General features: G+C 43.0%; 1 protein-coding gene across 2 annotated transcripts in view; it reads right to left on the minus strand.

The window, feature by feature from the left end:
• The window catches only part of Nost (Nostrin), a 90,256-nt gene that overhangs the window by 26,990 nt on the left and 49,864 nt on the right, over positions 1-13,402 (minus strand). For both annotated transcript variants that reach the window (XM_065233631.1, XM_065233632.1), the window contains exon 2: positions 9,550-11,170. In XM_065233631.1, coding sequence (XP_065089703.1) covers positions 9,550-11,004 — 1,455 coding nt within the window. In that variant the 5' untranslated portion in view covers positions 11,005-11,170. The remainder of the gene's footprint in view (positions 1-9,549; positions 11,171-13,402) is intronic.

Here is a 13,402-nt window from a genome sequence, read left to right on the forward strand (position 1 = left end):
AGGTTGAACTCTAGCGACACCCAATTGAGCGATCCACCACGAACGGCTGCCGTAGGTAGCGAATAGGGGACAAATTTGTTGCAAACCCTTCTATGCTATTGTGGGGATGATCATAGTTATTATGTAGGTATTGCGCATCGGATCGCTTGAGTTTGCTATGATCGTTTGAAAGGGGGTAAGTACTGATGGCAATTGGAAAATTTGTGCCAACTCGCAAAAACTGTAAAATGCTTTAATGGATAAAGCTTTCCATGTAGGTAACAATGATGGTTACAATAGTTTCTTGCTTGCTTTTTACAGAAATTACCAATGCAGAGCCGTGTTCCTAAATGATCAATATTTTATGATATGTACCTATACCGAGCTTGAAAGTATTTTCGGATGGGCTCGGTAGCTTATTGGTTACTGTTTCTGCTCGGTGAGGAGAAGCTCGAGAGCTCAATCCCAGGCCCGTCCGATTTCTTGCAATTTTCCACTGTGCCTAATTATATCCCCATTGGTATAATAAATCTACCAGCAACATTTACCGAACATATCCTATGGCTTTTTACCCTCACTAATCTAATCTAATCTCATCTAACACCAACACAGCCAGTTCATGAAAGCATCCTGGAAAATGATAGATATACTTCCATCCTTTTTCTTGTCTATTTGGTAAATTTTGTACATCAGAGATGCGCAAAATATATCAAAACGGCCAGGCCTACTGAGCAGCATTTAAGGGGCAAGATGATTCAGAAACATCGGGCCTGTTTAAATCAAAGATTTAAACACGATGCTTCAGAATCCAATAAATGGATTAAAAGGTGGACATCTCGTACCGTACGTTCCGTTATTATAAATGATTGGTCGTTGGGAGCATCTAATCTAAAAAAAGTTAAAGATGCTCCATTTTCCTCGAGTGGTTCGGACATGAGCACTAGCTCTTGTATTAGCCAAATATGGCTTATGGTTATAGCGCCATTACTCGCTTTCTAAAAAATGGAATACAAGGCCGTAGGAGAAAGCAAAAGGAGGAAGGAACCCTAGTTCTATCTTCCCTTGTGTAAAAACTGCGAAAACGGGTATCCAATCAATCTACAGGAAAAGTTCCCTAAAACTCACAATGACTCGCGAACTTTTCCTTTTGCCTATATTTACCGTAACTAGGGATAGGAAAGGAAATGTTGATGTAGTACGTACTCAACGAGAGGCCAGCGAATCAGTGACACCCTCATAAGTACTACGGAGTTGGAGTATTGGGTACGGTATTAGGTCAGGATACGCCTCAACCAGGCAATACAACCAAAAGCATATGATTGTTGTTTTGAGGATTTTGCTAATAAACCCACGATATTATGCACAGTAAGTAAACGAAGCAGCCACTAAGCTAGCCGAGTTCCTCAATTTGTGAAATTTATATGGAACATAATGTTACGAACTAAATAAATAAAAAGGAAAGATCTCACCCGAATAATCCTTGAAGCTCCCGAATACAGTTCAGAAAAGTTTCTTGGATCTTGATTAAGGAAAACCGCTACTCGGAGCCAGCCCTCGGAAAGAGATGCATCAAATGCAACAGTCCGGCATCTCTCGGTATCACCATAAGCCTGCTGGATTCTCACCATAGTGATCTTTAGGATCTTCTTTGCCCATCAGCTAAGACAGCTCCCAACAAACACCGCTCCTGGATCTTCCTTTTTTTATTTTTCTTTTTCACTTATCATCTGCCACGGTCTGATCTATCCAATCCCGTCCATGAGATTTTGAACAATTGAACAGTCGGAAGTTTGTGTAACGGATCCAGTCCATCTTCGTACTCGCTGGAAGTTTCTTCGCCAACTCGCCAATCAACAACGGATTCATCAGGTGCTCCACCAAGCATGTTGCTTCCATATGGTCGCAGAGCTGTTGAACTAGCCTGCCGAAAATGATGAACGTCGCTGGCGTGTCCAACGAAGATCTCTATCGGCTTCTAAAGTCACATTACGTATTGGAAGATTCAGCGGTGATGGTGGACCTAGTTCCAAAGTCGGAGGATGATCGTAGAGCCAGGGAGATATTGGAGAAGACGACAGAGCGGATCGGAGAGCGTTTCCAGTCGGGTTTGCTGTGGAGAGAAGAAGATACTCGGTTTCCCGACAGTTTTGCTATGGCGGAGAAGCGGATGAAGAGTCTCGAGAAACGACTAGCGAGAAATCCAGAACTGCAGCAGAACGTACAGAAACAGATAATGGAGTATATACAGAAAGGGTATTGCCACAAAGCAACACAGGAGAAACTGCAATCGACAGAGCGACACAAGGTGTGGTATTTACCGCTGAATGTGGTTTTGAACCCGAAGAAGCCCGGCAAGGTACGCCTGGTTTGGGATGCAGCAGCCGCTGTTCAAGGCGTTTCCCTGAATTCAACGTTGCTGAAGAGCCCAGATTTACTCGTTCCCTTGACGTCAGTGATCAGTCAGTTCAGAGAACGGAGAATCGGAGTCGGAGGTGACATTTGCGAGATGTTCCACCAAGTGGGGATCCGTCCTGAAGATCGTCAAGCGCAACGTTTTCTGTTCGATGGAGAAGTGTACGTGATGGACTGTGCCATTTTTGGAGCGACGTGCTCGCCCAGCCAAGCACTTTACGTCATGAACAGGAACGCAAAAGAGTTTGCCAACGATTATCCCAAAGCAGCAGATGCAGTAGCGAAGAAGCATTATGTCGACGACAACTTCGACAGCGTTGATACCGTCGAGGAGGCAGTGAAGCGAGCGAGCGAAGTACGAGAGATCCATTCCCGTGGTGGATTCCATATCAGGAACTGGGTGTCGAACGCTGAAGAAGTACTGATCAAACTTGGAGAGCGACAGGCGAGTCAGGAGATTCACTTCCATCGAGATAAAGAGACGGAGTACGAGCGAGTGCTGGGAATTATATGGAATACGAAGCAAGACGTGTTAACATTCTCCACGCAAGTTAAAGAAGAGTTGCAGCCATTCTTGACCGGAGGATTGTATTAAGTTGTGTGATGAGCGTTTTCGATCCTCTTGGGCTGTTGGCGATATTCACGATTCACGATCGTATTATCGTACAGGATCTATGGCGAAGCGGTTGCGATTGGGATGAATTGATTGACGAAGAAGCGATGGAAAAGTGGATACGTTGGACGGCGTGTTTGAAAGATGTTGAAGAAGTTCGGATTCCTCGATATTACTTCGGCAACGGTGCAGCACTCGACTACGGAACACTACAACTTCATATATTCGTGGACGCTAGCGAGAACGCGTACGAAGGAGTTGGTTATTTCCGAATACTAGCAGGTGGAGTTCCTCGTTGTTCGTTGGTTTAGGCTCGTTCCAAAGTTGCTCCAATCAAGCCGCATTCTATTCCACGTCTAGAATTGATGGCAGCAGTGTTGGGCGCCAGACTAAAGGATACGATATTGGAGAGCCATAACGTCAAGGTCGAGAAAGTGTATTTTTGGACCGATTCACGGACTGTGCGCTCGTGGATCAGGTCTGACGCACGAAAGTATCGGCAGTTCGTAGCGTTCAGGATTGGCGATATATTGTCGCGAACGAAGGTACCGGATTGGAGGTGGATTCCCACGAAGTTGAACGTTGCGGACCAGCTGACGAAGTGGTCCAGAGGATCGTTCCTGGAGGCAAGTGGCACGTGGCTAGGAGGACCAGCGTTCCTGTACAGGCCCGAGAGTGAGTGGCCGAGTGATGATAGTGTAGAGGCAAACGTTCCGGAAGAGCTTCGTGCAGCGTGCTTGTACCATGAAGTGAAAACGACATCCCAGCTAATAGATGTTTCGCGGATCTCAAAATGGAACATTTTAGTGAGAACTGTGGGATGCGTAATTCGGTTCGTGACAAATCTCCGCAGGAAAGCAAAAGGCCTGCCAATAGAAACGCTTCGCTCTCTACCGAACGATCAATACCAGAGGAAGATGCATACGGTTCGGAAGTGTCTGCAGAGGGAAGAATTCCAGCGAGCGGAGGTGATTTGTGGCAACAAGTGCAAGGAGAAGAGTTCGAGGACGAGATCTGCATTTTGCAGCGTCTGCGAGACAACGGCGAGTGCAAGGCAAAAATCGAAAAAAGGAGTCCACTGTACAAACTATCACCGATTTTGGACGACAACAATGTAGTGCGCGTGGAAGGTCGAACAGCACAAGCTGAATTTCTGCCGTTCGAGATGCGTTTCCCTGTTATTCTGCCTTGATAACGTCGAGGCTGGTCGAGCATTATCACCAGCTGCTTGGCCATGGACATCGGGAGGCTGTCGTGAGCGAGCTAATGCAGAGGTTCTGTATTCCGAAAATTAGAGCAGAAGTAACGAAAGTAATGAGGAACTGCGTATGGTGTAAGGTGTACAAGTGCAAACCAGCCGTACCCAGGATGGCACCACTACCAGTGCAAAGAATTACACCGTTCCTCCGTCCCTTCACTTACACAGGGGTGGACTTTTTCGGTCCCATTACAGTTGTTGTCGGTCGGCGAAGTGAGAAGCGATAGGTAGCGTTATTTACGTGCTTCACGACGAGAGCAGTTCACCTGGAGGTTGCTAGGAGTCTGTCTACGGCGTCTTGCCTGATGGCAATCCGACGGTTCGTGTATCGACGAGGGTTTCCGATTGAGTTTTTTTCGGACAACGGTACCAACTTTGTTGGAGCTAGCAAGGAAATCGTCAAGGCTATCAACGTGGAATGCAGGGAGAACTTCACGAGTGCGAGAACGAGGTGGAATTTCAATCCTCCAGCAGCCCCACACATGGGAGGAGTATGGGAAAGGTTAGTTCGATCGGTGAAAGAGGCGTTGACGGAGCTTGAAGACGGACGATCACTTTCCGACGAAGTATTGGAGACAGCCCTGGCGGAAGCTGAAGGGATGATCAATTCAAGGCCTTTAACGTTTGTGTCCAAGGAAAATGCGGAACCAGAAACATTGACTCCGAATCACTTTCTGCTCGGGTATCCATCATGCGAAAGAGAGGTGAAGCTACCATCCGGCAACGAAGCGAAGGCCTTACGGGATCAGTACGAGCGATCACAAGTGCTTGCTGATAAACTGTGGAAGCGGTGGACGAAGGAGTATCTGCCGACCATAAACTTGAGGGCGAAGTGGCACCATGATTAAAATGGTTAAAATCACCAAATGAAAATCAGCAGCAAAATTAAAAACGTGTCAACTTTCCAGCGCGACCTACTTCATCCTTTTTTTTCCAATGGCTTTTTACCCTCACTACTAACAAACCTCCAAACTCCCGAGTCAGTTATGAGAGGTCCGCAGAGTTCTCTGCATGTCTCTTAAGTAAGTGAAGTGTCTAACTAACAATCCTTCCCATACCCAGCAGTTGCTGCAAGGGCGTGGCCAAGACAGTTCTCGATTGTTTGGAGATAATGCTACATCCATCTTGGAGTCCGAGATCAATCCCACATCTCGGTCACTACGGCAACGGACGGACGTGGCAATACTCTCAAACCATGATGTAGGACTTGTACCAGCTACGAATTTGTGCAACTTGCTCAAATTATGATATTATTATGCAACCAAGCGCTCTGATTTTTTACGAGTGACTAGTTCTCCATTGACCCTACTCACATGCAAAAAATCAGACCGACTGGTTAAAACCCCGACGAGAAAAAAGCGGTGGGTGCAACTCAGTGGGTTACGTGTTCTTCGGGGGATGGCTGTATTAACGGGTGTTCAATAAAAAATGAGAATGATTTCAGTGCCGTCCAGCGCTCTTGTGAGAGCATCGCGACTAATTTGCGTCGTACGGCTGACCAGGGCCCCTTCTCAAATATTCATTGACGTTTTTTTTAAGAATGAGCATTATGTTTTTATTAAAAAAATACTGAATTCGTTGAATTTTGTTTTTTATGGCTGAAAAAAATCTCATTTTTTATTGAACACCCGTTATCACCGAGCATGAATGTATTTTCGCTTCATTTAGACTTTTTGACGTAGACTACGTCTTACGGGAAGGTACTGGGGGTATATCAAAAAACTAAAATTCCGACCGTCACGAAAAGGTGCAAGGTTTTGAACGCTTATTGCTTTGTCATTTATAGATCCAATTTTCTCAAAAAAAAAAAATCGTTGAAAAAAGTACAAATTAAAATTGATAATTTCATCACTGTTTCAATGAAATAAACGTTCTCCCCAAACCAAGTCGTCTTAATCGATTACCATTTGGTTGCGCATCGTTTTGCTTGAACCTGTAAAAGCTTCGAACAGCGTGGCAAGCAGAAGCAGGAGCAAATCAGGAAAAGTTGGAAATTTTCCCTCTGCCTCTGCTGAACATTACCGCAGTCAGGCTAGAGCGGTTCTATTGTGAATCCGCTCATTTTGTGGTAAAATGACAGCAGTCAGTTTGATCACCTTGATGACAACCAAAGATGGGGTGGGGAGGATGTGGAATTTGTAGAGATCGAACAATTGGTCCTTTTCAGGACCTCACATATTTTACAGAACGAGTTATTGAGACTGTTTTCGGTCCCGTTCAAATAATATATGTCGTGACCGGACCGAGGTTTCCAGTCGCGGCCACGACTACACGAATTAGCGATGCAGCTCCCACGGGTGCGACTGCTTCTATTGCTGCTGTTTCTGCTGCTGCTGGTGGTCCGTCACCTCCAAAATTCGTTACAAGAATGACTTCAACGAGCTTAGGTACTTCATATTTATACCTGCTAATCTATCAAAATTCTCTAACCAATGAGATTCCGTTTACATACGGACTATCACGCTTCACGCTCACTCGATTCTACTCATTATTTATTCAACACTAGCTCTATCTACTACAATATGAAACGCGACAAATGTTATTTTTGTATAACAACCCCCCCCCCCATCCTCCTATAACGATAACCTAAAAAGAATTGACGTTAATTTTTTCACCCGCCCCCAAAAATTCAAGTTGAGAGAAAATTTGCATGTCATGTAAGCTGTACCTCTCACAGCTACAAAATAGTGTAAAACATGTCTGGTACCTCTTTATATGCAATCAAATTAACATCTGAAGTCCATCCTTTACATATTCTGCACAAAAGGTACTTTCTGTCACGCCCCCATCATAAAAAAATGGTGAGAAATCCTGTCAGGGGCGGGGCATATGTGTGAAGAATATGTAAAAAAGGAGAGACTTCGGATGTATTTTTTTCTGCAGAATATGTAAAAGAGGATCGATTTCGGATGTTGTATACAAGTTACAGATGCATTACTGTAAGAGCTGTCAAAATCCTATAAATTTATACGCTACTGTTCGTGAGATTCTGCTTGGTGAACTGAATTTTGATGATTTTGGGCCGTCCCTGTGTTGAAGTGGGATCCTGAGGGACGGTTAGCATTCATTTACATCTTCAAGTAGAGCTTTACATTGTTGTTTGTTACAAAATGCATGCACCGAGTCGAATAGCGAGTTTCTGGGTGTTCGGTCCAACAAAAATTAAACCTCTGAAAATGGGTTGGAGCGTCTTTGTGTAAATACAAGGAGGGCAAAAAGTTAAGAGATATATTTCTGAATACTTGTAGTTCTAGTTCCTCATTATGTGCTTAAGAGGCGGATACATTCCTACGTTGAGCTATCCAATCAATATTTATGATCCTGCTTGGATGGACGGATTTTTCGATTGTTTGAATTAGTAAATTATGATTAAATATTGAACATGGATCAAACTTTATAATTTTGTGAAAGCACATCTCTGAATATCAAATTTTCGATTATGTTGATGGAAAGACAGTGAGGGGGCAGTCCCAAGTAACCAACAAGTCTGCTTAGTAACTATCCAACTAATAATGCGCCAAAGCCCGCAAGTCAAAGTATTAGTCGTATGTTAGCCTTATATAACAAAATCAATCCAAATTAGCGGGCTTATTGGTTACCTCTCAAGTAACAATTTGAGTTTTATGAGGGTACTGTAGACCTAAGGGGCCTCCCTTAGCTCAGTCGGTAAAGGCGCAGCTACAAAGCAAGACCATGCTGGAGGTGGCTGGGTTCAATTCCCGGTCCGGTCTAGGAATTTTTCGGGTTGGAAAATTTCTCGACTTCCCTGGGCATAGAAGTATGATTGGACTGGCCACACAATTATACCAATGCAAAAATGGTACAGGCATCGAAAGCTCTCAATTAATAGCTGTGGAAGTGGATCTAGAACAATAAGTTGAGAGCACGCTATAAGCTAATATGCGATATGCAATAAGCTTGAAATGCGAAGAAGAATAAGTAGACCATTATTTAGACTTGTAGAGTGATTTAAAACCTCAATAAAACTTACAATGTTACTTGGGCTGGGATGTGCAATACATGCTTGTGAACGATTTCCCATCGAAGGTATCCCACTGCGATCAAGTGTTTGGTTAAACGTGTTATCTATAACAAATGTTCAACGGAGATGGGATGGGCATTGAAGTATGCACGGGGAATATATTTTATAACAGAGAATTAAAGACAAGTGTTTCATATGCGGAATTATCCCTAACGGAAAGTCAAAATTTATTATCGAAAACACTATGCAACTTTCTGTAGATTTGTTTTAATTGAACTTTAAGCTTAGGGTGGCCGTTTTACCGCGTTCTCATTTGCTCGATAAATCTGCATTGGACTAAAGAGCCTGAATTTATAAAGAGACGACATGTCAAAAGTGGAACAACCAACTATCTGTCAAAGTCATAGGAAAAGTTATTCCAATCGAGCAGAAGTCCTGTCAAATGGATAAGATGTCGCCTCTTTAGCCAATTCAGTCACTTTACATTGGACATGTTTTGCTGTTGGGGACATTGTATCACTCATGGTTGAACTCCGGTTTAGAGCACTTGGAACATGCTCTGAGGTGGATCCATCCCTGCTAATGAAGATACATCAAGTTTTTGAGTATCGATTAGTAAAGTTTGAGCGCTCAAGGACTTTGTTTAGCTCCTGACAATAATAGATAGAGGTTTTTCCCAAGACGGAATTTCCCTACATTGTGACTTGCCCAATTTAGCTTGCCCAAACTTAGTTGCCAAATTATTTTGGTACAGATGTACTACTAAAGGTATACATTCGAGTCATTAACCCACTTGGGAGAACTCTCAACAGCACCCAAGAGTGTTGACTATAAAAAAAATCTCAAAAACTTTATCCAGGCTCTAACGTGGGCCTATGAATCTATGCATTGGGCCCATCGTCCAAAATCTCCTGTTCTTCAATTTTTCGTAGAACAATGCGTCATATGGACAAAACAAATGGATTATTTCAGTTGCTATTGAAACATTGTTAAAAGATGCTTTACTTTACGAATGGGCCTAATACTAGATATGCTTTGGCCGAAATTAGGGACAATAACGCTACATCATATATAACTGAAAAAAACAACTTTTGACTATTTGTTGTTGCATTGTAACCTATTTAAAAAAGGACATCAATTCAAGAATCAAAGACCTTCCTCAACAACAAATATGGCGGCATTAATGTTATATCTCTATTTCGCTGAACGAAGTGGAATATTCTCTCAAAAGAACTCATTTCTTCATAAACAAGCCACTAATTACTAATCAATTGAAAATCATGCCCTAAAACAATAATCACTCACCTCCAAAATCTCCGCACTGTGCTGCTTCTTCTGGTGGCCGTTCTCGTGCTCTGCCGTTTCACTCACCGCCTCCCCCCCATTCACCGCACTCATCGACAGATTTAGCTCACTATCCCCAACGCAGGCTCCCGCATCCGGCTCACTTCCCACTTCACTGCTGCTATTTCTCTTCCCCGTCGCACCCGTTTGCTTGGTAACTTCCCCACCCACCCGCTGCATAGCCGCATGCTTATGCACCACCTCCTTGATCTTGTCCTGCTCTTCGCCGATCCAGTGCTTGAAACCGCTCCACTTTTTCGTCAGTTTCGCTTTCTTCTTATCGAAGTCGATGAAATGCTTCGGTGCTGTTTTGTTCTTCAGCAACGTGAGTCGACGCTCGGTCGGATGTAGCCTATTCCGGTGCTCGCAGTACTCGTTGTTTGTTTCCTTGAAAATTTCGGACTCATTGATTTGGCGGGTGATCTCATCCAGTTCTTCTATCGAGAGGAACAGGTGCCGGGCGTCCAAGCTCTGGAAGCTGGCCGATTTGAGGTCGAACTCTTCCTCCTGGGTACTGTTGGACTGGAAGCTTCGGTTGCTGCCCGAATAGTCGAAGGCAGCGTTGTGGAGGACGCCATTTGACGTGGTAACGTGGCTGCCGTTGGGAAGATTGTGGTACAGGTGGGTTGTATCCCCGTCGCTCACCAGCGATAGGTTGATCTCGTTCAAAATGAGGTTTGCATGCTCGAGATCGTAGGTTGAGTCACCAACTTTGGTACTGCGAGGAAAGTCATAAATGCTATCCACGGCCGGACTGTTCGGAACAGTGATGGAGCTAGCTGCAGTCAGTTTGCCGTTGCTCAGTCCGGACAGATTCAGGGAGGTGGTTTTTTCGATGCATAGGCGAAGTTCCGGCTGGTGCAAGTTGTGAGCGGACTTGGAACGGATCCTCTGCAAATTGGCTTGGTTCTCTTTGTCGTTTTCATCCAGATAGGTACTGTAGTTGTTGTTGCTTTCCGGGAGGAAAGTGAACTTGATGTCACTGAAGTTTGGCAGCGAACTGTTGGCATCGACGAAGATGTCGTTTTCGCTGTCATCGGAGGTAGATCTGGCGATGACAGACACCGGCACCGGCGATCGCGAGGGACGTGGCGTTGACTGTTGTTGTTGTTGTTGTTGTTCTTGCTCCTGTTGCTGCTGCTGGTGTTGATCGATGGGTAGGTCCGAGTCAAAATCGAACTTAGTAGTTTTGGAGATCAGAATTGGAATTCCGATTTCCGGTCGGAAATCGTCGAATCGACCACCGGTCATGTCGTAACTTCCGGTGATCGGGTCGGCAACTCCGCTCTTCCTACCCGGGGACTTTCGCATCAGTCGACTGCCGATCGCCGAATAACGTTTGGTGATCTTGTCCAGTATGTTGGACGACGATCGACCGTACTTGCCGGCGACTTCAACACTATAATGTTTCTTCATGTCTTCTGCTCGATGGTTTCCCCTTATCGCGAGGCTATAAATCTTCTCTCTCGCAACACAATCAATTAATAATTAGTTTCACTTTTATTTCGCTGTGACGATTCACTGACTGGCGGCGACTTGCTCATCGTAGATCTGGTGGCGACCACACTACTATACTATATTTCTGTGGAATATTGGATGATCAATCAATCAGTATACACACAATTGCACTTGCTTTAGACGAACGAACGAACGAACGAACGAACGAGCGATCACGGCGAAATGTTTATTTGAAATCCATTTATCTTTTTCGATGACCCCACGCGGTCCAATTAGGTGCCTTTTAGTGGCGATGGCACGTGGTTACATGCCGGTCGGCAGATGGTGACGGCGACGATGGCAAATGGTGACTAACCTACATATTTGGCTTGGACGAGGTGACTATCGGTTCAAAACGGTTTTTTTTTCGGTGGAGAGGCCCCACTACTGTATTGAGTGAGAGATTGTGGTTCGATGTGGAGATCTGATAATAAAATATGGGCGCGTTTGGGATGCTGTCTGCGAAGAGTCGAGACTGTGAATGGTCTCGCTGCTATTCGGATTTTGGATTTTTTGTCTTGTTAAGCTGAACAGGAGGTCATTTATCATCCGAACACAACAGTAAACGTCATCGGATAGATGGTGGAGACTGTGAGAATGTCGTCAATTTGGGTTGTTGTGGAAGAACGTTACGATTGTTGGACGAAGGTTATTCAAAAGCATGATTTGAATTTTTAGAAAATTTTGCGAGGTAAGACTTCAATAGGGGGCGTAGTGCCAGGCCAGCTTCAGCAATACTTTTACCTATTATCGTGTATATATAGCCGTTAAAGAAAGTTTTCCTACTGGTTTGTCTCAGACGTCATTTTGATTACAAGTGATGATTTTTTTTTAATCTATTAAGAAGGCTTAAGGTTCAATTTACTTTTAAGCATTTTTTTAAAATGCAAAAGCAGTTTTTTTCGACGCATTATTTTAGATTGCAAAAAGCTCGCGTCATTTTGTGTAAAATATCAAAAGGAATCGAATAGTGCGAGCTTTTTGCAATCTGAAATAATGCGTCGGAAAAAACTGCTTTTGAAATTTTTCGAAAATCATTAAAGTAAATTGAACCTTAATCTAGAGGTGACAAATACGTGCTACGTCTAAACAAATTTGCTTTGCAGTGTCGTTACCGATTTCCCAAGTCCCATAATTCAGATAGGAGATTTCATAATTCATCAAAGTTCCAGAAATGTTTTACGGTTCATGACAAATCGAACACTACTAGGAAAAACGTGATAGGTCTGAATGGATTTATTGGCCAACGAGTGAAAAAATGGAAGCAAATCATAGAAATTGTTTTAAGAACGAGGTCTAGGTAAAACATTCACGATCTGTAGCTTTGAATTTTTCATTTTAGTGGCAAGTGCGATGACATCAAGCTTCAGAAAAAGTTATGTGAAGAGAGCGATGTCAAAGTAGTTCTGCAAATTCCAAAGAATATTTCTGAGAACTTCTGAGAAGCTCGTGGATTTCGAAAAAGTTTTACAAACATCTAAAAAATTTGTCAAACTTCGCAGAAAATACACGAATTTAAAAAACCTTATGAGAACATCCAGAGAAAATTTTAAAAGTTCAGAAAAAAATCTGCGGAATTAAAAGAACTTTAAAGAGCTTCAGAAGACGATATTAGAACTTAGAAAATAAATACAAACTTCTGCAAAGTCCGGCAAGTTTCGAAGGACATGCATGAGTTTCAGAAAAAAAAATAACATTCAGAGAACAATTTCTTAAAACTTTCGGAAGTTCTGCATATATGCGGTTTATTCTAGAATTCTAGAAGCTCCTCAAAGATTTGCATATCATCTCTGACAATCATTGATTATTTTTAATGTTTGCTGAATAAAAAAAAACCAGATTTCAAAACTCATGTTAAATTCACAGAATTTAAGTGAAGTAGAGGAAATGGCTCTAATGTTGGCCTATCGATCTAATATTGGGCCCATCGATAAAAATCTGCTATTTATCAATTTTATCTAGAAGAACGCGTTATTGGGACGGTACTAATGGATATTTTTGATCGTTATTGAAAATTTAGTCGATTGCTGAATTTATGTATGGGCCCAAATTAGGGACATTTAGGCCGACATTACATCCATTTCCCCTATGTTGAACTTTTCTGAAGTTGACAGGTATTGGCTTTTGTGCAAAACTATCTTAGTGGCATGATTTGAGCTATTGAAAAATTCGAAATCTTCAGAATGTCAATGGATCAGGAATTATTCCAAAGACCTTCAATTGATCAAATACCTGCATAATGCTCTCCTGATATTTAGGATATTCTTTTGGTTGGTTATTTAGTAATTATTCTGAATATATCTAATTGTTCAATAGA

Source organism: Ochlerotatus camptorhynchus, unplaced genomic scaffold (assembly GCF_037179485.1).
Source record: "Ochlerotatus camptorhynchus isolate MF236.1 unplaced genomic scaffold, CSIRO-AGI_Acam_v1.1 ptg000406l, whole genome shotgun sequence".
NCBI classification, from domain to species: domain Eukaryota; kingdom Metazoa; phylum Arthropoda; class Insecta; order Diptera; family Culicidae; genus Ochlerotatus; species Ochlerotatus camptorhynchus.